This window comes from Doryrhamphus excisus, linkage group LG14 (assembly GCF_037039965.1).
Source record: "Doryrhamphus excisus strain RoL-2023G ecotype Guam linkage group LG14, RoL_Dexc_Guam_v1.1, whole genome shotgun sequence".
Taxonomy (NCBI): domain Eukaryota; kingdom Metazoa; phylum Chordata; class Actinopteri; order Syngnathiformes; family Syngnathidae; genus Doryrhamphus; species Doryrhamphus excisus.
In genome coordinates, this window is record NC_136370.1 from 15,014,640 (window position 1) to 15,039,436 (window position 24,797).

The 24,797-nt window shown below is 39.8% G+C and overlaps 3 protein-coding genes across 3 annotated transcripts in view; 2 read left to right on the forward strand and 1 right to left on the reverse strand.

The window, feature by feature from the left end:
* Positions 1-106: 106 nt before the first annotated feature.
* ppp1r14d (protein phosphatase 1 regulatory inhibitor subunit 14D) lies at positions 107-7,227 on the reverse strand. Its single transcript, XM_058090477.2, has 5 exons — positions 6,793-7,227; positions 2,288-2,368; positions 697-729; positions 508-582; positions 107-395 (listed from the first exon to the last, which is right to left on the reverse strand). Exons 1-4 carry the CDS (start codon positions 6,970-6,972, stop codon positions 514-516), a joined length of 363 nt encoding a protein of 120 aa, XP_057946460.1. The 5' UTR covers positions 6,973-7,227; the 3' UTR covers positions 107-395; positions 508-513.
* A 2,602-nt stretch (positions 7,228-9,829) lies between these two features.
* Positions 9,830-18,826, forward strand: spint1a (serine peptidase inhibitor, Kunitz type 1 a). The gene is made up of 10 exons (XM_058091337.2): positions 9,830-10,558; positions 11,594-11,751; positions 12,004-12,145; positions 15,011-15,178; positions 15,590-15,634; positions 15,731-15,859; positions 15,947-15,997; positions 16,070-16,240; positions 18,003-18,062; positions 18,147-18,826. Exons 1-10 carry the CDS (start codon positions 10,162-10,164, stop codon positions 18,329-18,331), a joined length of 1,506 nt encoding a protein of 501 aa, XP_057947320.2. The 5' UTR covers positions 9,830-10,161; the 3' UTR covers positions 18,332-18,826.
* A 1,767-nt stretch (positions 18,827-20,593) lies between these two features.
* The window catches only part of LOC131140710 (pleckstrin homology domain-containing family G member 3), a 31,034-nt gene continuing 26,830 nt past the window's right edge, over positions 20,594-24,797 (forward strand). Inside the window, exon 1 of the mRNA XM_058091375.2 lies at positions 20,594-20,770. The gene's annotated coding sequence lies outside the window, so the exon portion shown is untranslated. The remainder of the gene's footprint in view (positions 20,771-24,797) is intronic.

Consider the following 24,797-nt stretch of genomic DNA (forward strand, 5'->3'; position numbering starts at 1 on the left):
GATTGCTGGGTAGATTTGTTGGCAACCTAAAGGAATGGAAATAATGTAATATACATATGTGGAATCAGAAATTGTGAGATCGCTGAATCAAAAATGACTCTCAGTATTGAAAATGCCTTATTTCATTGTCATACAGCACTCTTAAAGCAAACAAAAATATTTATTTACATGAACAAGCAAGCAAAAAATATACAGTCTTCCACAAAAAAAAACAACTTGAGTAATACTATACCTTTTATCACGTGTGCATTATTATATTCAAGGGAGACATGTACAGTATATGTATGTGCATGTTTATGTACTGTATATATTATCATAGCGGTCCACAAATCTTAATTAAAGAAAATTCTTGAACTTGATAGACTGTCTTGGTGTTCCATTGCTTGATTCTGACCCTGGAAAAGGAAAGGGAGACTTCCATTAACATGTGAACAGCACTCACTGGTACCTTATAGTAAACACATATTGAGAACACATTGTCTGGTTTTAGTCTTATACTTATTTGACCTGTAACTACTTCTTCAAAGGGCCTGACATTTTACGTAGTCCCTTTATCCTATAGAGCAGCCCGTTGACAAAATCCTGCAGGCGATACACACAAAAAACATTTTTTTAAAGTTTTACTCAGTAGGACGTCCTCTGATGATTTAGTTAATACTGCATGAGCGAAAATACAAGTGGCAGTGCATGACTCACCTCTATGGGCTTCCCGCACTCCTGCAACAACTCCTAAAGACACCAGGTAAAAAGACACCGTATTTTAGACATGAATCTACAATATGGTCAAAAGTGTTGGGACAGACCTTGATTAATCAATACATTGATTAATTGATTGGGTTTGAGCTTTTTCATCAGATTTTTCACCATTTTGGATAATTGCTTTCCACTGTTCTTTTCAAAAAGACATGGCTGCAGTTTGGTGTGGAGGAACTTTAGTGTCCTGACCCCTTTAAAATGAACTACAATCCAGACTGTGAGCCGGGCTTTCTTCTAGTCAGCTCTGATCTCCACTTAGGGGAGGATCTCATCCCTTTTCCGGGTGAGGTGCTGATTCTCATCAACCGATCCAGTAAGAGTTGAAGGTCATGGCTCGATGAAGCCAGTAGAACCACATCATCTGCAAAAAGCAGGCATCAAATCCGATCACCGCCACCAAACCAAAAACCCGTCAACACCGATAAAAGTAATGAACAGAATGAGTGACAAAGGGCAGCCATGGCGGAGTCCAACCCTCACTGGAAACGGGTCCGACTTATTGCCGGCAATGCGAACCAAACTGACACTGGTCATACAGGGAGCGAACGGAGTATTCCGGAGTATTCCCCACAGAATTCCCATAGGAACACGGTTGACTGCCTTCTCCAAGTCCACAAAACACATGTAGACCGGTTGGGCAAACTCCCACGTACCCTCAAGGATCCTGCTGAGAGTGTAGAGCTGGTCCAAAGTTGCACGACCAGGACGAAAACCACACTGCTCCTCCTGAATCCGGGATTGAACTATCTGACAGATCTTCCTCTCCGGAACCCCTGAATAGACCTTACCAGGGAGGCGGGATTCCACGATAGTTGTAGGGATGTCCATTAATATTACAAAGAGTGAATTCGTGATTTTTTTCTTTATAAGGGCATAGCCCTGCAAATGTTTCATGCATCCTACAATTCAAAAGGATTTACGCTTTAAACCTTTATGGTACATACAATTGGAAAATAACATAAATAAAAACCTCGTGGTTGTCTACAATCATACATTTGTAATTAATACAGCACTGTACATACTGAAAAGTGATTTTACAGATGAACAATGTGTTGGAATTCTGTTCAAATTCATGATGTGCTATGTATATATCACTATATTGACAGTTACTATGGTACCCATTATGTCATTGTAAGGTATTTTCACCTCATACTTCGATATGTGACAAAAAAATTTAATCTATATTAGGAAAGCAGGAAGTGAACAAATGTAACAGTTACTGATTATAAAAGTACCAGATGGAGGGGTAGGATTTAATAAGCGCTGCTTCTTCCTACTCCTTTTGGACATGTGGAACTGTGAACTGATTATGGGATGCATTCAATTGTAATCTGATGCATGTTCAAATGAAATTAAACCATGACCATAACTTTACTCATTGACTGGATTATGTGGGAAACCTACTGATACCAACTAGGATCATTGTTCAGTCGGGCAAAGTTTAAAGACATTTAGACCAAATTTAAGAACATTATTTAATTATTATTTAAGAACATATTGCTGAATCGGCCCTATTGTATGTCGAACCTACCTGGAGTCGAAGTCTTTGTCCCTCGTCTGATAGTTCCAGGAGCTCATCTATGTCAATCTCCAACTCTGGGATGTCTTCTTCCTATAAGAGTCAAAATAACATTTTGCCAAGTTTTCCACAGCCTTTATTTCTATCCCTGTATTACACACATTTGCAAGAGACAAAAGCTCATAGGATACAGGCTGTCCTAAATCCCAGTGGAATGATTCTCCACACCACTGAGCAGAGTCACTGGGATGGAAAATAAGAGCGAGCGTAGATGTTTCCACTGTGCCTGTTAGCCCAAGACGCCAGTGTAGTCGTGACTATAACTTTTTTTCACTTCAAATTGAAGTTATAGAAGAAGTTATATTTCAAATGTGTCATATCAAGAACATTATGACTTTCCAGCTCTGGAGGAGAGTATCCCAGGAGGGAACTGACCACCAGTATAATCACACTCGGCAGGTGTATGCTCATATTTGACAGGTTGGTTTGCTTTTCCGGAGGCATATTTTCCGGTTGGGAAGGTTTCACGGCCGGGGGAAGATTGGGCTTGGATGTCTGGATGACAAGAGAGCTAATCGATGTGAAGTGCTGAGTGGTGGAATGGATGGACCCTCCTGCCAGGTCTCCTGTGCCCCCTCTAATTGATACATGCTGCACTGACCCAATGTGATTCTGCTGAGGTCTGCAGGATGAAACTCTTTTCTTTTTTTTTGTAATCACGTTGGTTAATGATGCTCTTCTGATTGTCTTATAACTGTCTAACTCCAATAATATATGTATAAAGAAGTGTTTTATTTCATTCTATGTGTGACGATTCATTTCTAGCCAGCTATAATTCATTGCTGCATCCCTGCACGGAATGTCTCTTTCAATGCTGCGAAGCCCTTTCCGTGTGACTCTAACAGGAAGCTACATCATCCTATTCATTGAATTGGAATAACAATTTTAAACATGCACTAGAAATGCTCTGCCTGTCTATAGCACGGGGGTAGGATTGGCTATCATTTATGACAATATAGTATAATTCATGAGAATATAGTAAATGGCGGCTGCACGGCGGTCGAGTGGTTAGCACGCAGGCCTCAATTCCACCCTTGGCTATCTCTGTGTGGAGTTTGCATGTTCTCCCCGTGCATGCTCGGTACTCCGGTTTCCGGTTTTCCGGTTTGGCGACTCCAAATTGTCCATAAGTATGAATGTGAGTGTGAATGGTTGTTTGTCAATATGTGCCCTGTGATTGGTTGGCAACCAGTCCAGGGTGTACCCCTCTCGCCTGAAGACAGCTGGGATAGGCTCCAGGATAAGCAGTAAAAAATGAATGAATGAATGAATAGTAAATGGCAATATGACCTCCACAAGGATAGCGAAAGGTAATGATGTTGACCTGTTACCCTTCCATTTCAACTTCAACGTTTTATGTTCCACAAATTTACCTTCTCTGTGGAAGAAAATTGTATTTTAATGATGCCTCTGGGCAGTGTAGTTAAAAGCCATAAAGTGAATACTGGCACTAATGTTGGAATTCATGAATATAAACATGGCAGCTTGAGAAAGCACTACAGATGGCGTCAAAATAAGATGTATTATCTGGCCTTTTACCCCTTTGTGATTTATTTATTTTACTTTATTTTTTGTCTCTACTAAAAAAATGACTTTCGTCATAAGTACATCATACTACTTTTAAAATCACAGTCCACACTAGATAATCCTAAAGCGGCTCTAAATGAACAGCAAATAAAACAACACTGCGATTCCATGACACGCTATGTTTTTACTGCCTGCATGACAAGGAAACCATGCCCAGGAAATAAAGCTGTTTTCAGAAAATGCCAACATGACTGCCACTTATCAGACTCTTCTTGCCTTTTCCTGTTAGAAGGAAAAGCACAGTCTATTTTAGGCCTTAAGTATTCATAGACTGTAAAGACAGTCAATATGAAAATGCAATAAAAAAAAATAGCAACAATAAATTATGAAAAAATAAAAACATACAAAAAAGAATAAAGTCAACATCTGAGGAAGTAATCCCCTATCTTTATATGTCTTTAAACTGACATTTATTGCCTTATTATTATTGATTCACACACTTAACGAATGTGTACACACAGGTCTATATTTCCACAGATGAACTGTTGACACCATCGTTTGGTTGACTGTTTCTCTAAAGGTGTGACGTTTGCAAAGAAGCTGACCAATGCAGCGCCTGCATAAATTAAAAATGCAGTTAAATTATTTAGACGGCAATGCAAAGGTCCTGTGGTAAAAGCTTACAAGCGGAAGACTCCAAACCAAAAGAGTAACCTTCCCTCGAGGCTTTGTGAAATGTATTACAGTTGCCGGTGTAGTACATGGACAGGCTGTGCCTAACTTTGTATGATGCAAATAGTCCTACAAGATAGCATGAAATACGCGTACAGTCATTTAAGTGTGCACCATAGACACTTTTCTTGGGACGAAATACACTGCTGTGTGTACACACATTTGACTCTTAATGAACTAGTGTTATTATTACCTTTCTTTACAGGCACCTTTGCAAGCTAATTCCAACAATAAACCATGTTATTGTTCCAGATGGGATTCTCACATAATGTTTTTGCTTTGCCTGGTCCCAACCAATGGGATACATTCCACCCTTTAGAGGGTTTTTTTGCAGATAACACACCCCATTCACCATAATCATAGTGGTAAAATGTACAGCAAATCTGTAGCACTGTTGGAAAGCCTGCAATTTGTACATGTTTATGTCTTTATATTTAATTGATAATGTTGTTTTTTTGTCAAATGTTGAGATTTCACACTTTATTCTGTTGTTTTGTTTGGCTATGGCAGTACCAGCTTCAACTATCATTCATTAGTCTAAAACAGGGGTGGGCAAACTACTGCCCAGGGGCCACATGCAGCCCACCAAGCATTTGAATCCGGCCCGCCAGTTGCTTTCCAAGTATTTCAACTTTTAACATTCAAACTGGTAACATGACTCGCAAGTCGGATGTCTTATTTAGTAAAAAAAATAATAATAAAAAAATTTAAAATTAAATTACATAGTTTGATGTGGTCTAGTGCTCCTGAAAAAAGGGACATGAGAACATACAGCTGATAGTATAACACTTTTACAAATAAAATTAGACAAATAATTCAAGGAAAATTATAAGCATAAAATTTTGTGTGTATGTGTGTGTGTGTTATATATGTGTTAATATATGTTCTGTCCCCCGTACAATTTTGTTAACTCAATGCGGCCCACAAGTCAAAATATTTGCCCACCCCTGGTATAAATTTTTGTGAGGCATATTAAGACTTAAACCTAGAATTACAGCAGTTACTTTTATTGCAAATGTCGATCCCGATTTGGAGGAAAACATCAACGTCAAGCCTAGCAGGAGGCTTTGGAAGGGGGAGGTGGCTGTGTGTCAAACTAGACATTTTTATGGGCGTATCAATTCCTTTTATTACATTTGCTGGTGGTCCTCGGAATGTAACCTCTGCAATAAGCTGGGATATACGGTAATTGCAACCTGTGTGCTTTAGTACACATTATACTTAGAAAAGATACAAATACATACCTTATCCAATTACGTAATTAGGTCTATGTCGTGGTATTGTTGGTAGCTGTTAGTAGTACAGTGCTAGTTGTTGTGGGTTGTCTTACTCATAGTTAAAGAGTACATCATGTTCTAGTCGATGCTGTCATCTTATCTGCATCGTCATCCCATGTTCGCCAGCGGACATCCCTGTTCCCACTGTGCCGAGTCGCCTCATGTGGGCGATGAGACATCTGTTGCCATGGTTTCCCCCGTGAGAGAATCCCATGCAAATCAAGTTGCTGACATAATTAGATTTTTTCCCCCTCACATTATAGGAGTACAGTTGGTGTGGATTATGTTTCATCTGTGTTGTTATCATTCTCAGTATATTGATATATTAAACATAACGCCAGACTGCTTAATAAAATTCCACTTTTAAGCTGTATCGTACTTTATCATGCTGGACTGCCTCACAGTGAGTCATTTGCAATGTTTTGGTTCCCTGATTGAGCTGTAGGAGATGGACAAAACATTAGGAACATCTCTCATGCCCTGCAGTTTTACTACAACCACAATAATAAACACAAACCTCCCTGCCAATCAAAACTGGTACTGTGTAAACACTTATGTTGTGCAGCTATGCAACAAATAATGAAGTTATCACCATTGTAGTTGTAATGAGATGGCATAAATCTACAAAAAGTGTGTGATCTTGTAATATATCACCGTAGAGCCATACAGAACCCCAGCTACTAATTTAATTATGTCTCGTGGGTCACTTTACGGATCTGACTCCAATATTGGAAGACAGCTGAGACTGCAGTTTGTTTCATGAATCTATGAAGCAATCCTACTTGCCGTCCTCCCCCTAAGTCAATGTAAAATTATGATGGATCCAAGGTCACCACCTCCTCTTGGTACCTTCCAAGTACATGCAGTCAAGGTAGTGTGCGTAGGTAGTGTGTGTGTGTGTGTGTGTGTGCCTCCCCCCACCTCACAGTCAAAGAGCAGGTGCAGCTGCTCATCTATCCATTCCTCGATATCCAGCCTCCTCTGCAGATCCTTGCGGTTGTATTTGACAGTCAGCTTGCCCAGCTTGCGGTGTCCCGGCTCCGTAGCTTTGTCCGTGGACTGGAACATCACCCTGGATTGGGTGTTTGCCTCTGATGCCATGGTTGCCACGGCCTCAGGACAACCGTGGAAACGCACTGAGGTCTCCCTCTCTCTCTCTCTCTCTCACACACACACACACACACACAAGCAGGGAAATAAATGCAAAAGGCTCAAGTGCACTATCTGAGTGTATGCATTGCCTGTTCTATTGCTGAATGTCTCTGTTCTGTGTACTGACTATCACACTGCCTGTCTCTCTCTCTTTCGCTCTCTCTCTCTCTCTATCTGTGTAAAGCTCGCCTTCTCACCTCCTCTTGCAACACCCACTGCCTGCACTATCAGAGGATGGTAATGAGATACGCCTCTGTGTGTATGTGTTTGTGTGTGTGTGTGCAAGCCTGCAGCTTATATGATAGGGTGTGTGTTTACTGTTTGTCCTGCATGTGTGTGTGTGCGTGTGTGAAATAGCAGGTGGAAGGGCATAGGTCAGTCACAACCATAAAATACTGTACGGACAGACTAATCAAACTGAGGGCAAACTGAGGGCAACAAACTCTGGTGTCTTTTTCTCTCTGACCTCATCTGTCTTATAATTTGATGTTTTATTTGTATTTGAACCACAATACTTATTTACATATACATCCATCCATTTTCTTAGTGTCACGGGTGACCAGTCCAGTCCAGGGTCACCAGCCAATCACTGGGAGCATCGGATGAGGTGGAAAGCAAACACCTATTCACAATAACATTTCCACCTATGGATTCTATGAAGTCTCCAACAGACTGCATACTCAATATATAGTTATTAGTCATTGTCATAATTCTTTAATCCTGAATCCCTGAAAATTTTATTAACCATACACTCCTACTATGCTGCCTGTGCTATTATTTTTCTTTAAATATACAACATGGAGGTGCTGTTATTGTACTTCAAAGTTCAAGTTTATTGACTTGAAATTTCTCATCACAGCTCAATGCACTCTATAGAACACCCGTCACCATAGGGCAGTGAGTGGAAACTCTAACAAACGTGCAAATTTGAGCAAGAATTATTGAAAAACATGACTGCCATGCACCGGCATGGGTGGCACTAACTGTCCATAAGTCATTGATCGTTTGTCTAATGATTATAAAACTTTGAAGATATCTGTAGTCCATGTACAGTAGCATGTGTTCCAAGGCATTTTGACCACAGGTTATAGGGAGTGAAACAAATGTTTGCACTCCTTCAAGCGAGCAGCGGGGTACACATGGACCCTGGCACGTTCACATTCATACCTACGGACAATTTAGATTCGCCAGTTAACCTAACATGCATGTTTTTGGAATGTGGGAGAAAACCAGAGTACCTGGAGAAAACATGCAAACTCCAGACAGAGATGCCCAGGTGGATATTCGAATCCAGGTCTTCCCAATTTCCTGACTGTGTAGCCAATATGATAACCACTCGGCCCCACCGTGTGGCCTGATAGCATAATCAACAATGTAAAAATATTCATTCATTCATTCATTCATTTTCTACCACTTATCCTCACGAAGGTCTGGAGCCTATCCCAGCTGTCTTTGGGCGAGATGCGGGATATACCTTGGACTGGTCGCCAGCCAATCACAGGGCACATATAGACAAACAACCATTCACACTCACATTCATACCTATGGACAATTTGGAGTCGCCAATTAACCTAGCATGTTTTTGGAATGTGGGAGGAAACCGGAGTACCCGGAGAAAACCCACACATGCACGGGGAGAACATGCAAACTCCACACAGAGATGGCCAAGGGTAGAATCGAACTTGGGTCTCCTAGCTGCGTGGCCTGCGTGCTATCCTGTAAAAATATCAATAACAAAAAAATATATGACAAGTGCAAAATATTGCTCTCATCACACAATCTTGAACCTTGACCTTTATCCTAACCAATGCTTGTACAGTTTAATGTTTTTATGTCACAAATGTGAAAAGGCACAATATAATAACATTATGTACTACATCAAATAGAATTGGCAACTAGTCTATTGTTATAAATAATTAGTGGTACCATTCTTACAGTTGCAAATTGCTCAAGTTTCCACTGTTGTCATATGATTAATATAGGTTCATGTTGGCTCAGAGGGCTATTAATCAACCATGGCTGCACATATATACTACACTCACTGATGCACTTAAATTATTTAGAACCTCCAGCAGCTCACCTTTCCTGCATGCTACACAAATTTACTTGATACTTAGTTCTGCACCGTTAAAAGATCAGAGACAACAGGGCATTAAGTATTGTATGTATGTATTAGCTTAGCTCACTGCATTTGAACTTGATTAATATCGCCAGTATAGTCTATTAAAAGCCAAGTTGGACAGGTAAAAAGTTAAACTTTAAAGTATTTTTTTAATGTACTAAAAGGACAAAAATACATGACGTCGGAGTTGAAACGACAACTTCCGGCTTCTCCGCCTGTGGTTTCGAGGGAGACGTTATCGTTCATGACGCATTGCATGACTCAGAGTATGAATCAGCTTCAGATCAGCAACTGGTGCCTTGATTTGAATGAATAGTAAATTGCATCACGAAATGAGACACTTGTATAACATATTTTAAAGTACACTTCCGCTTTCAATGTTATGTATAAGTAGGTGGGCTTTTACTGCCATCTTTTGGATTAAAGTGAGAAGCGCACCTAGCCATAGCATTCTGTTGATGATCACGTGGTACATTTATGTAAATAAATGTATGTACGTTTTTTTCAATCCCTAGAAAATGTAACTTTTGTATTGGACATGTACTATATGCTGACTTGTAATAGTTTTTTACGTAAATGTGGAATATTTTTTCAGCCAAGTGCCTTCAAACCAGTCTGATAGTGAGAACAACAGTTTATCAGTGAGTGATTGTGGGCGGCAAGCACCTTCCATTAAACCAAAGAAGAAGAGAGGCGTGGAAGGGAAGGGAGTGGCATATGTCCACTTCCTGTCTCTCTCAGGTGAGCGAACGTGTGAGTCACACTGTAAGTGGTGTCACAATCCTGAGCTCTTTGTCGTGATCAAACTTATCCTCTGGGTTTTCCACTTTGGAAATTCGGGACGATAAGGACGATGTTTCCCTTTGTGGTTTCTAAATGAGAACGTAATGTCTGTGTTCACCTACGCGGCCTAGACCACCCGGAAGACATTTTTTCCAGCTAATTATTGCCTTCGCTTTCGTTACAGGTGTCGCTAGGAATCGGATATTTAAACTCTTTTTGGTGGTCTTTTAATTATGGATCTACTCCCACCGTGGTTGCTGGTGGTCTTTGTTGGGGTTTTGGGGTGCGCTTCCAGCCAGGAGGTTGGTGAAGAGTGTTTGGGGAAATTTGTCAAAGGCCGTGAGGATTTTGTTTTGGATACGGATGAGTCTGTGAAAGACGGGGCCACCTTTATCTCGGCCCCCGCACTGACCAACGCGAAAGACTGTGTGGTGTCCTGCTGCAAGGACCCCAAGTGCAATGTGGCCTTCATGCAAGGAGGTGTTGAGGAGGGCTCCATCAGCTCCTGCTTCCTCTTTGACTGCCTCTACAAGAAGAAATATGCTTGTCGCTTCGTCAGGAAGAAGGGTTTCCTAAACTACATCTTGGACTCCGTCTATGACAGCTACCTGGAGATGGATGTCCCACCAAGTAAGATCTTCTTAAGATACTTTGTTGTTATTGTACCTTTCAGACTATTGTACTATTGTATTGTGCAGTTTCAAGACATATCCCTATTGACATCAAGTTAAAATTACAATGACTACTTTGCAGTGTCTAAATAATGTTACAAGACAGATAATGTATCATTTCTATTGTTTTAGGTTATTTTATGAAAATAGTGATGGTTTTATTTCATTTGAACATGCATCAGATTACAATTGAGTGCATCACATAATCAGTTCACAGTTCCACATGTCCAAAAGGAGTAGGAAGAAGCAAAGCTTATTAAATCCTACCCCTCCATCTGATACTTTTACAATCAGTAACTGTTACATTTGTTCACTTCCTGCTTTCCTAATATAGTTTAATTTTTTCCACATACGAAGTACAAGGTGATATGACCGTACAATGACAGTACCATAGTAACTGTCAATATAGTGATATATATAGCACATCATGAATTTTAACAGAATTCCAACACATTGTTCATTTGTAAAATCACTTTTCAGTATGTACAGTGCTGTATAAATTACAAATGTATGATTGTAGACAACCATAAGGTTTTTATTTCCCAATTGTATGTACCCTAAAGGTTTAATCAGTATGGTTATCTAAACCTAGTCAGTCATGCTAAAAGCGTGTCATCGTTTTGGGGGGTGGATGGTTAGACAGACACGCAGACTCTATTAATCATGTGAGGGAGATTATATGGATAAGGATTAATTACACAACACTTTAATTAAGTAGGCATTGAATCATTTCCACCTCATCTTTTTCCATTGTGTTCCACTGGTCTGTTTGCACAGCGGATATGCGAGCCCACATAACTAGGGCAGAAACCTCCACTTCAGCATGTTCACACACGCCAAGCCCTTATAGCCCCTGGTGTAGTGTTGAGTTTCTCATCCACCACAAAGTCACTTGGTGTTGTATTATGTGCTTGTAAGATGATTCTCTTCTCAAATAACTGCTGATGTAATGTTTGTGTGATATGAACTGTTAACCATGATGTCTTCCCTACAGAGGAAAGCGACCGACCACCTGTGGCCAATGGAGGACAGGACCGAGTGGTGCAACCTCAGGACAGCGTGACCCTGAACGGCGTGGAGAGCAAAGATGACGAGAAGATTGTCTCCTATCAGTGGCAAATGCTCACAGAGTATCCTTACGCCATCATTGAAGTGAGCCTGAGTAAATAGCGCAGTGACCCCAACTTAACACAATATTTTATCTCCTTTTAAAAAGGAAAATTCTCAACACGATTGTCTTATTATGGGCTTTTTATCCAAAAACATTGAGAGATAATCTTATATTCAGGGTTGTCTTATATTTGGGTCAACACTACGTACGTATATCTAATGAATTCTCACATGTGAGTACTCTTATACATCATCCGGATGTTAACAGAGACTTGTGGCTTTTTTTTAATGCAGAAAACCGACTTTGCCGACCAAATTATTGTGTCCAACCTGACATCTGGGATTTACAAGTTCCAGTTGACCGTCACAGACAACATTGGTCAGTCCGACTCAACCAAGGTCACTGTTCTGGTTCTTACACCTGAACAATCGGAACGTAAGTGTTTAGACTTTGTTTCCTCATACGCCGACAACAGATGAGTTGTTGTAGTGATTCTCTAATCATCATACATACCTAGAATTTCCACCACGACTGCTGTACGTTTTATGATTCAAGGGAGTGACTTAACTTAGGTTGCCTGATTTATCGTTATTGTTGCCTGTCCTGAACAGTCTAGTTGTGATTGATTTATTTCCCTGAGAACGCAATGACCTGGATGGGACATTCATTTTCTACCGCTTATCCAGCTGTCTTCGGGTGAGAGGCAGGGTAAACCCCGGATTGGTCGCCAGCCAATCACAGGGCACATATAAACAAACAACCATTCACACTCACATTCATACCTATGGACAATTTGGAGTCGACAATTAACCTAGCATGTTTTTGGAATGTGGCAGGAAACCGGAGTACCCGGAGAAAACCCACACATGCACAGGGAGAACATGCAAACTCCACACAGAGATGGCCGAGGGTGGAATTGAACTCGGGTCTCCTAGCTGTGATGCCTGCGCGCTAACCACTCGGGTGGAACATTCACAGCCAAATACATTACTGTTAGTGCACATTTTTCCAAAGACTCATCAGAATTTGATAGGTTTTTTCTTCCTCTACAGTTTTACGAAAATCGTTTTGGTCTACTACAAAATAATGTACTGTTGTGACTCAGCAAAAGTGGACCTATGTATGTTAAACCATTTTAATCCCTGTGTCTAGACCCCCTTCAGGGTTTGTTTCATGTTGAGACAATACCCTTTTGCTTTTTTTATTTCCTTGGGGCCTTTTACATACCTACATTTTTCTGTTTGTTCTGTTCAGCAGTTCCCTATTTACAAGCCACCGTGGACGGTCCTTGTTGTGTTGTCATTGTCAAGCCTTTGTCTTTTTGTGTTATCCAACTTGCCAAGACATGCTGCCTTCATTCATCTTAAAAGCTGATAGAAGAGAGCAAAGATAAGAAAATAGAAAGTGTAATTACACTGCTTGGTAAAATGTTTTCCTTGTGGTATCAAGGTCACTGTCTTGGAATGCTACATACGGCCTGGGTGAAGTCAAGCTACGTGTTTGTTTTCAGTTTTCTCTGTAAAACGGAAGTGAGCACTATAGGTGTTCTCCCACTCCCTCCACCCCCGACTCAACGAAACTTGTCTGTCTGGTTTCAACTTCAGTTACGCAAACGAGAACACTTCAATCGACCTCCATATCAATGACAAGTCATTGGAAGGATTTTAGGATTTATTCATTGGCGGTACTTTTTAAAGTCATGTATCCTGTGTGCTTGCAGCTTGAGTGCACTTTGTAGGACGATGGGGGTGGCCTCAGTAATTCCATTGAATTATCCATTAACAGCTCGTTTGGAATTTGGAATATGTGTAGAAACATAGGTGGGAAAAAGAACAGCAGGTTTTCATTCAGGTGAAGCCACTGTTACATTTTGATACTAATCTGAACACGTTGATACTAACAAAGATTACATGTATTTTTTTATTATAAATTGGTTGTCCAGTGAAGTTTTTCACAGTACTTTTTCTTAAATTCTGCCTGTCTTGCCTCTTCTCCTTCTTGTGGACTCAATCGTGTATAATCTCACCTGGTGAGTTGGGTGTCCACGACACCCCTAGTATTTAATCATTGAAAAGGATACAATCAGCTTCCATTTACTTTGTATTCTTTACATAATGCAATCTGGCCTATAATGCCATTAAAAGCTTCTTTTTTCTACTTTTCTTTCATAATTCCACAAGGTAACTGTCTATTGTTACATTCTATATTCTTTTCTGTCCCTACTAGAATATAGTGTAAACTGTAAACAAAGACACGGAGAAGGAGTAGGATTATATAACCTGTTGTGCGGAGGGGTGCTAGTTGACATTATAATCTAATTTGCCAAATTAGTCATGACGCAGGTTGTTGTTGTGTGGATGCTTCAAATTAGATGGAGACACATGTGAATGCTTTTAGATGGGGAGGGGCCCACTGTACAAGTGAAATTGTGCAATCTTCTGTCCATACATATACAACATACTATATATACAGTGAGACAAAGGAGTAGATAGGACATGATTGTGCGATAACAGAGGGGGAGAGAGAGGGAATGACAAGAAGAGATGGGAGGGAAAATAATGCAATTCCAAACTAACCTCCTAAAATGAAGGTGCACAGTGTGGGACTGGTAAAAAAAAAAAAAGAAGTTGGCATACATTTGCACAAATTAACACATTTACACAACATAAACACAAGAGGAAAGTTTCCCAGCGCGGCCAGCAGCCAATTACGATGCAAGCTGTTGTCCCCGTCATGCCCATGTTTGTGATTCAGATACACACAGGTCTTTGTTTTGTCTAAATGTCTACTCTACTAGAATATTCCCCATTCATGAGAGGGAAGTAGATATAAAATCTGTGTAGATTCAGTTCACATGACATAGATTCAAAGCACTTCTTTGTACGCTTGCGTACGATGAGCACAGTGTCTCATCAACGACATACAGACAAACCACATCCAGCGCTACGGCCCACATGGCTTAACAAATGGTTCAGTCTCGACATATTATTTTTCATGTCTGTCAAAGCAGACACCAAATTATTGAGGAAAACACCATATCTGGTTTCAGGTGTGAGACAATAACCTTTGTTGTTGAACTGCTTGATAAAGCACACACTTTGTTGTCTGGTGTACATTTAATATGATGGAGGGGACACCGTAGAAGAAGTGAGCAGGTTGTACATGTGAAGGGAATTACAGCGATATACTATTTTCATGTTTTGTTTGTATCATGTTGAGTTTTGAACGCAACAACGTTTCATGCTTTCACAACAGTACAAAATAATTATTTTAACTAATTTTACCCTTACTTCCTTTTAGATCATTGCATGGCTCCAAAGAAGATTGGGCCGTGTCGTGGCGCTTTCCCTCGATGGCACTACAACGCTGCTTCGGAAAAGTGCGAGGAGTTTGTGTTTGGGGGCTGTAGAGAGAACCTGAATAACTATCTTTCCAAGGACGAGTGCACCAATGCCTGCTATGGCACAGGTATGTTTACATTGTTGGCATCATTTAACAGGTTTTTTAATTGAAGTTCCATGGTCAATTTTAGACGTTGAAGTAGCTTTTGAATTTTAAATGATACTGCTTTGCGTATGTTTGCATGTAATAAAAAAACGAGATGCTGGATGCTTTTTTGTTACTTTATTTGCCTTTTATTTAACCTACAAATGTCTCAGATCGTTTTGCCTGACCCTGTGTGTGTCATATATACATATATATTTGAGGCATCTACTAAACCTGAAATGTCCCCTTCTGAGACGAATAAAGGTTTATATTATCTTATCTAATCATGTTAAACCCCACATTATGTTATGAAATATTTCATTTACAATGAAGGAAGTCTCTCTATGTTGCCTGATGAGTATCACTGACTTATCATTTTTTCTTTATCCTCAGAAAAAAGGGGTACCGGTAGAGGTTTACCCGTTCCAGATCGCCCAGGTATGTAGTCACAGGGCTTTGACAGTTGTTCAATATTATATTCTGTATTATGTCTTATGTATTATAACTATATATCTTGTTTGTATTCCATGGCAGAAAAGTGTGGCGTTGCGTGCACCCCAGAGGAGTTCACCTGTGCAAACGGCTGCTGCTTGGAACCAGGCTTGGAGTGTGACTCTACCCCTCAATGTAGTGATGGCTCAGATGAAAAGAAGTGCAAGGACTGTAAGAATCATTTTACTTCATCAGAGCTCACTCAATGTTTCGGTGAAATATATTCTTAAATGTATTCATATATTTAATTCTTACCAGTGGACAACACATTCCAGATTTTGCTGAAAATTCCAGTGGATGAGCAAAAAGGTGATTTGATTTTTTTGAGTAGATTTTATTTGTTCAATGTGTCGTTTAATCTTCATTTCTTCTGATCAACAGTGCGCTGCACCGAGCCTCCCAAAACGGGCAGCTGCAGACACAGTCTCACTAAATGGTACTACGACCCCTTACAGCAGGAATGTTTTCGCTTTAACTATGGTGGTTGCCAGGGAAACGAAAACCGTTTTGACTCCAGGGAGACATGCGGGAAGGTCTGCAAAGGGGTGACGGGTAAGTTCTCACTGACATCTACATGGATCTTTTCTATCACATCCATGTAATATATGCTTTTATCAGTACTTTTTTATTAGTCATATTGTTCTTGAACACTTGAGGCTTTTGTTTGGTTTAGTCTTACGTTACAACATTTTGTGTCGCCTCGGGCCACTATGTCAAATTGTCATCTAGTCAGCACCACTGCAGTGCATATGGTTAGCACGTCTGCTTCACAGCAGGGAGGCTCTTTGTTCAAATCCTGTGACTTCTGTGTGGACTTTACATGTTCTCTTTGTGTTGACTTGTTTTTTGTCATTTGTAGTATGGTGTTACACTGCTGATGTTTGTGCAGGTGGTTGGTTGTTTGTTTCTGTGTCTGCCCTGTGATTGACTGGCGGCCAGTCCAGTGTTTAGTCGTGAATTTCAGTAAAGTAACCTTCGAATCCACCTTTTTCAGTAGGCTGAGATAGCAGCCAACCTATCTGGGATCCTGAATAGAGAATCAGAATCAGAATCGTCTTTACTGTCATTGTATTGCATACAACGAAATTTGAGTGCAACTCCACGGTGCATTTTGTAGAAGGTAAAAATAAGAATAAGGAAGAGGATAAAAATAAAACAAGGAATAACAATATAAATATGAAAGTGGCAGGTGCTGTTCAAAATAAGTATAAATATACTATGTACATCAAAACCTATACAGTAACATGATGTAGAATTACAGTAACCAAATGTGGAATTTCAATAAACAAAATGCAGTATTGCACTTGGATGAATGAATCTTATTGCACATAAATGGACACTACAAATGAATGGAGGCAGGTGTACACATATTGCCCTAATACTAGTCATCATAATTACATACAGTGGTGTGACAAAAGTGCTTCTGATTTCCTTTTTGTTTTTGTTTGTCACACTTAATGTTTCAGATCATCAAGTTTAAATATGGTGATGGGCTTTGTAGGTTTGAATTGACGTGGCTGGCTGCATTTTGTGTTCAGTTGTCGTCATTGACTGATATTTCATTTTGTTGGTCTGAAACATTCAAGTGTGACAGACATGTGACTATGAAACTCCAATGTAGAGGAACTAAAACTCTTTACTGTAGCTTGACAGCATTGATTTTATTTTTTCCCTAACCGTAATAAAATATAAACATCTCACATTGATAATCTATTTGTTTCTATAGGCTTTGTAGAGTAATAGTTTTCTCTTGGATATAAAGTATCTATCTGGTACCCCTATACAGTCTTAATAGATAAATTCTGCCTTTTTAAAACGATGGTAATGATCATTTTATTGACATCGCAACACAAATATGAATATATTATATTTCATTCATTCATTTTCTACCGCTTATCCTCACAACTAACCACGCTAACCACTCGGTCACCGTGCCGCCTAATATATTTCATATCGGTTGCAATTGTATGACAAGGTATTTGTATTATTTTGCCCTTTTATGTAGCTTGAGGTACACAAGGAATATTACAACAAATTTCTGTCAGTATTAATAGCATGTGTGTACCTGCTACTTGACCAGTGCAAGTAAGGTAGTAAGTACATTCAGTACATTCAGGAATCAGCACTGCTTTGTGAAGGACTGCATGAGAACTTGACTCCTCCTAATTTGTTTAGAAACTTTACTAAACAAATTACTGATATTTCTTACTAAACAAATTAAGATGTTTGCATCAGATCCACAGTCAAACGAAACCATGTTGTTTGACTCGTTTTCAGTGTCTCTGATCTTGTTTTTTTTAATTTTTTTGTTCAGAAAAGGATGTGTTTGCAAGAAAAGAGGAGTTTGAGCGCAGAGTGTCTGAAAGCCAAACAAGTAAGTTGCTATTCCTTGTACTTGAACTTCACATTAAACAGCGCAGATTTTCTTCAACACTGATCACCTCATGTATTTACGCAGGTGTCATTGCGATAGCTGCCATCTTGGGTGTCGGTATTGTCGTCCTATTGGCCATCCTGTTCTACTGCTTTATGAAGGGAAAGAAGTCCTCGCAGCACCACCGCGTGCCTGTGAACAACGCTCCACTCACCTCCCTAGAAGACAGGGAGCGCCTCGTCTACAACAGTACTACCAAGCCCATCTGACCTTCAGCCATGACCTCTGATCCCCCAATCCGTGCGATGAATGACACTGTCGACGAGAGCTGTGTCATTAACCGAATGAACTCTGACTGATGAAAGAGACAACAAAGTTCGTGTTCGCCACAAAAGTGGTACTGTTTTAATAGTGTATGTAAAATGTGTGTGTTTTTTTCAAGGCAGTGTACGCCGTGTGACATGTTTTAATATGTCTTGTTAAACAGTTTGTTGACTAACAGTTTGTACTTCGATTAACAAGAAATGCAAGTTCTTTCATTTGATAGAATCCTGCTCTATAATTAATTTACACCTAATCACTTATTTAACCATCAGAAAAATATAGGGGTAATTCATAATTTCCATCTTAATGTAGTTTGTAGACTGTTGCTTACTTAAATGTGTTTTTAGAAAAAGCACAATGCATTCATGATAATTCATACCAACTTGTCACTTGGCACATATTGTCTTAAGCGGTATGGTTATGTTAATGTCAAATAAAGAATTACCTCAATATGTGTTTGCCACGTGTGTCAATGTGGTCATCTGACACCATCTCCAACATTGTCCCCAGGCACCGCGGATGTCTCAAGTGCAGCCCAGGGGCCATATATGGTCCAAGGCAGTAAAACTAATTCATTATATTACACTCATTAGCTCTGTTGCATATATCAGAGAGCTAAGATGTTTTATTGTCCTACATTGAATTGGTTTAAGTAACCATTTCTTTTATCAATATCCCTTGGTGGGAAAACACCTGCCTTCCACAATATAGTTTTACATCATGATTAAGCAATATGGGAAAAACACTTGAGTCAATGCTCTGAAAACGTGTTAGTACATGTTCCAATTTGGTTAAAGGAGATCTATTATGCTTTTTCCACTTTTCGGGCCTATAAATGTAGTTAGAATGTTGCATTCTCATGTTGAATGAGATAATGAGGTTTTCCCATTTTGAAGTGGATCCTAAAAAGTTTGGGATGACTCAAAACACTGTTTGAAAGAGTGGAGTGGGCATGCCCGGATGCGGGCCGTAGGTGGAATAAATGAAAACAGACCTTTTTGGCAGGAAGCACAAATCAAAAGGAAATACAGCTGGAATAGGTGCAGATTCTGGAAGGTATAAAAAGTTTTATGTGTGGGTTATTGTGTGTAGCTGCTCTATAGGAGACCATCACTCAATACAAAGGGCCGGAAAATGAGCATAATAGGTGCCCTTTAATATAAGGCAGTGAGCACAGGCATTTACATTCCATATTCAATATAAATTAATAATTAAAAATTTAAATAATTAAAACAGTTAAAACAATTAAAAAATAATGTTAATGACGGTCAATTTGATTATAAAGACATTTCCTGATTATCAATATGATTATTATTAGTCACGTTCAACAGTACATTACCAAAACGGTAGGTATGCATTACCCTTTATTACCAGCAGATAGCAATATCGCTTTGTTGACTGTTAAAAATCTTCCATTGCCCAGTACAGTACTGCATTTCAGTTTTGGTGTTTTGGCCATCAAATTTTCTTGTTTTATGTTTTTTGTCGTTAAAAAAAACATTTTAAAATATCAGAAGATACTTGTAACAATGACGGCTCAGTTCCCTTTGTGTGTGACAATGAAAGCTGCACTTTAACATTGTGAGAAGTCTTTCAGTAAAACATTCAGCACTTTGCCTGTAAGGACGAAGAAAGGCAAAGAGGCACAAGTGAAAGTTTAATCAGCCTCACATAAATTATCATACAGCCCAATTGATTCACCGAATCCTTCTTTTGTCCGCTAAACTTTCAGCTGACCTGACCCCCATAAATGTAATTGTCTGGGTTGTCTATTCACAGGGACAGCCTGTTTTTATAATAGGGTAGCATACATGCATGTTTGGATTTGTAGAAAAATGCACACACAAACACACGTAAAAGTGTTTTTGGGTAGGTTTATATGATTTTTGTTGTCTTCCACCACGACAATCCAGATGTTGAAAAAAACTCCACACTTACTGTATGATGTCAAAAGCAGGCGTCCCTTCGTTGCATTTACTGCCCTGGTATATTTCAATGTCTTTAGGTGGGTTCGAATTTGGTAATTAACTCATGGATAAAACATGAAGAAATCATTGATGTATTTATCAATATTGTAATGAACTATTTGGTTATGGATAACACATGGAAAAATTATAAACATCTCAAAAGACCAACAGACTATTCATACGTGGTTGTCATTTTTCCGATGGACCCTGAATGCAGCGGTAGTGCGTACTGTGCTTTTCTTCAAAGATGCTACAGCTCAGTCGGTTTAAAGCCGACCAGTAGAGGTACACTAGGATGACGTCTCCGTGGGACTTGAACATGTGGAAAATACGGATTTAACGGAGTGGCAGCGATTTTATCACCAAGAGTCGACCGATTCAAACTTTTACGTCGGGGGAAAGACGTTGTCCCTTTCGGTACGTGAGCTGCATTTTAACACAGCTTATTGGCTTTGATAGCCAATATGGGGATAATTTGTCCCGTGTAGTTCGTAGTGGTGATATTAATGGGTGCTTAGTGGGTCAAGGAAGAAATATTTATAAATTTTGGACTATTAAGCTTGATTGACACGTCTAAACAAGCATGGTCAATTTCAAAATCTTAACTACTTTACATCCAAGATGTCCCCTTTGACACGTAAATCCTCTTCTAGTCATTCTTTGCAGTAAATAACAGTCTCCAACCCTGGCAGGCAGAAGTTGCTTAAATATTATTTTTTTAAATATTGCGTTCTTGTTTTGTGGAATTTCACAGTTCCAAAGTTTGAAAGTGAGTTTTGGTGTCCAGTTTCAGTGAGATAAGCGATGTTTGTGTTTGAACTGAACACTTTCAGTTCATTGAACTTTGGTCAGCTGTTCCTTTTTCAGTGCCTTTTTAATGCCAAGTCAATCTAGCATCCTTAGTGCTACTGAATCATTTCCTCCTCCTCCTCCCCCCCATGGTGACCATATTTAGGCCAGCCAAAGCCAATTGTTCTCCTCTAATGAGCGCCCCACTGTGCTTCTTCTTTTAAAAAGCAGGCTTTGACCAGCTCCCAAAGAAGAAAGGAACATAATCAATCAGCTACTAGTGAAAAGTTCCATCTTCTAACTCTTTGACCCCACTTGACCTTGCAGACCTTAGTATCTGGGGATCATTTCAGGCCTAAATGTTGCCTCAATATAATTGACAATTACCAGCCATGTTGTCCAGACAGGAAACTACACAACGATGTTAGATCCGGGTCTTAAGTTTTGCTTGCAGAGCAGCTATTGTGGAATTACCAGAGCTGCTAACTTTGACTATGCACTTTGAATTTTGAACAATCACAAATGTATGGTTGAATGGTAAATGCAACATTGATGACAGAAAGTGGGTTGCCTTGATGCTCGTCCCTTCATTTGCCCGCTTATATGCTGGTTTTCCAGCCAATCACAGGGCCGTGTTCTATTGTATTGTTTAAAAATGGCTGTTTTTTCCCCTCTTTTTTAAAGGTATTTCACAATAACACATTTTAGAGCTGTAATTATCATATTGTGAAACTGGCAAACTGTGATATTTTTGCCCAAGAGTCCAGGGTATACCCTGCCTCTCGCCCGAAGACAGCTGGGATAGGCTCCAGCACCCCTGCGACCCTTGTGAGGATAAGCGGTAGAAAATGAATGAATGAGTGAATAACATACCATCAGAATACCAGAAAATATGTTACTTAAAAGTAAGTAAAGTCAATAAGATTTGTGCTCGTGTGCGTTGCAATCAATGTGTTCCGGATGTGGGATGCTGGGGCTTCAGAGTTGAGTTTTAGTTGGATTACAGACACAACAGTAGGAACATCATTTGCAAAAATGGAGACCTATTGCCGATGTTGGTGTTATCATGTGCCAAAAATGCTGTTTTGTTCCACAGAAACAGGCAAAAAGACATACATTTCCATCTTCTATAAACACCTTCTTAATGTAGAAACTACTTACCTTAAATTGCCTGGTGTCATACAGACTGAAAGTCTAAATTTATTAATGAATGTAGCAGGGAACGATCATTCTGTCATTAAGGCCTATTTTCATCCCAGTGTTTGTTGTGCACCGTGTGTTCACAGTGCTCTGTGGGTGTTAACCACTTCTTCACGTATGCTAAAAAATGCACTGGATTCCAATAAGTGGCTCATTTGTTGCGTGTCTGTGGGCTGCGCTTTTGTAGAAACTGGGTATTTGATTGAGATGAAGGGAGACTGTCAGGGTGTATTGTTTACCCCCGTGAATGGAAAGCCGTTAGTCTCTTGAGGCTTGTGTCAGGAAATAAACTCCAGGAGTAATGTGGGAAAGAGGGTACTCGTATAGAATGAGTGGAATTTCTTGCTGGTGAAGACGGGGTAAGAGAAAAGGTCTTGGAAGATAAACATAACACCTGTGCTAAAATAATAAAATGTTAATTTCACCAGTTGGTCTCCTGCCTGGGCTGTCAGGTTGGATTTGTATTTCTTCTCCACATGAACATCACATCTTGACAGATGGTGTCCAAGTTAGACTGCCACTATGTCGGACTCAAGATATCCTAGGGGGTTTATGTCATGCTTGTAGAGTCCCTCAAGCCATTTTGGGGCAGACGTCGAATGCAACATGACACTGTTAGATCATCCCTGAGAAGGAATTCTCTTAAGTATTTTTAGCTTTCCTTGCATCAGCTTGTTCTGCTTGACCAAACATCATTTTTGGGAGTTAAGTGTTGAAACACTCATTATCTGTTTATTTTAACTTGCACATAATTTGGCCATGAGTTAGCCGTGATCTTAGTGTCCATTTATGGGTCTGGCTTCAATCACGGGTGTGGAACAAGTTCTATCCCTGTGGAGAACAGTGCTGTGCAGTCTGGAGGGTTACAGATGGCACGATAGCTATTTGCCTACTCACGGCTATAGTCATATCTCACCCCAGGTTTCGTATGACTGATTGTGACAAAGATTTCCACCAAAATGTTGTCTGTTTTTGTACACTGGGCATTTTTTTTAAATCAAGTGTGACTGAATAATAATTTGCCACGGGGCCAAATAAAGTTATGAGCAGCTTTAATTTTATACAGGAGTCGAGAAACGCTGTAAAATACAAGAAAGGCCCAGCGCAAGGTATGAAGATGTGCTTTTTTCAATGGAAAGTCCACTTCAACACTATAACACTATGCCATAACACTAAGTTCCATCCTGGTGAAGATGGAACATGTTGGTTGATATTGAAAAGTCTCTCTTCAATAATATGTTTATCGTAGTATCATGTTAAATAAAGAGTTAGGGTTAGTGTGTGTCAACAAGATGGGGAAAAAGGGAGAGCAGAAGTATCCCTTTTCCTCCAGCTTCCTCTGTAGACATGTAAACTGGTTTCACTTAACTCTCCATCCTGATAGACTGTCATAAAGGTGATCAATGTACCAGATGCCCATCACCCCCCAGGGACTATTTTTCTTCATCAGGTCAAGCTTTAAGTGATGGTTCACTGTATATGTTTTCTCATCTGTTCCTTTAAACTTAGATTTGTTGTACTTTTCAAGGAAGATATCCAAAGTTTTGAAATCAGCCTAAAGCCTGGTAATTCAAGGAACAAGGATGTTTGTTTCAGCCCCTCTGAGGGAGTGATCCATTGCAGCGTTTTCCTTTTATTAACAATTGGAATGGCTCGACTTACATCTGTCTCCCATTAAGGAGCAAATTGCTGACTCCCATGCTGTGGGTAATGCAGCCATCAGCTGTGGGAACCAAATGCTCTACATTTGGGTGAAAGGGCTGCTAGTTCCAGCACAGGTGGTCAGCTTAGCGTGAATTTTGGCCTGTATGTAGTGTAGGTTGTTTTTTTTTTTTTTAAGGATTTTAAATTTGGCCATGTCTCGTCCTTAGAAAAACAAGGATGGAATTGCCATATGTCAGCAAACAGGAGGTGGGATCTAATGAGGTGTAATTGTTGAATTATGAATGATACACTGATTTTGGGATGGAGCACATGTGTCCCAATGACATGGATTGTTGGCTAGCTCGTATTAATTGTTTTCTGGCGTTGTAATGCACAAAAAAGGGAAAGAAAAATGTGTTCATGCATCACATAAGGATTGTGACTGATGGGCAAACTTCCAAAAAAAAGTGCAGTTCCCCTTTAAGGCCTAAGAATCAAAGGAAATCTAAGGAAGTTTTATGAAGTATTTAGTAGTTTTCCAGGTCCTGGCAGCTGGCACTCCCAAATGTCCCGAATCTTTCCCTGCTTCCTCAAGTCATTGTGCTTTCTTGGTAATGTCAGCGTTGCATTTTGTCAGATGCTCATTCATGTGTGTTTGTTCCTTTCAGCTTCTTACCCTGTTTCAGTAATGCGGTTTTGAATTTCCTGTTTGTGAACTTAACAATGATGACAGGTGTGGTATCAATGCTGTGGCTATCTACATCCACCTTCTTTGAGCGTGGAAAGTTGCAAAGCGACATCCATTTCATCC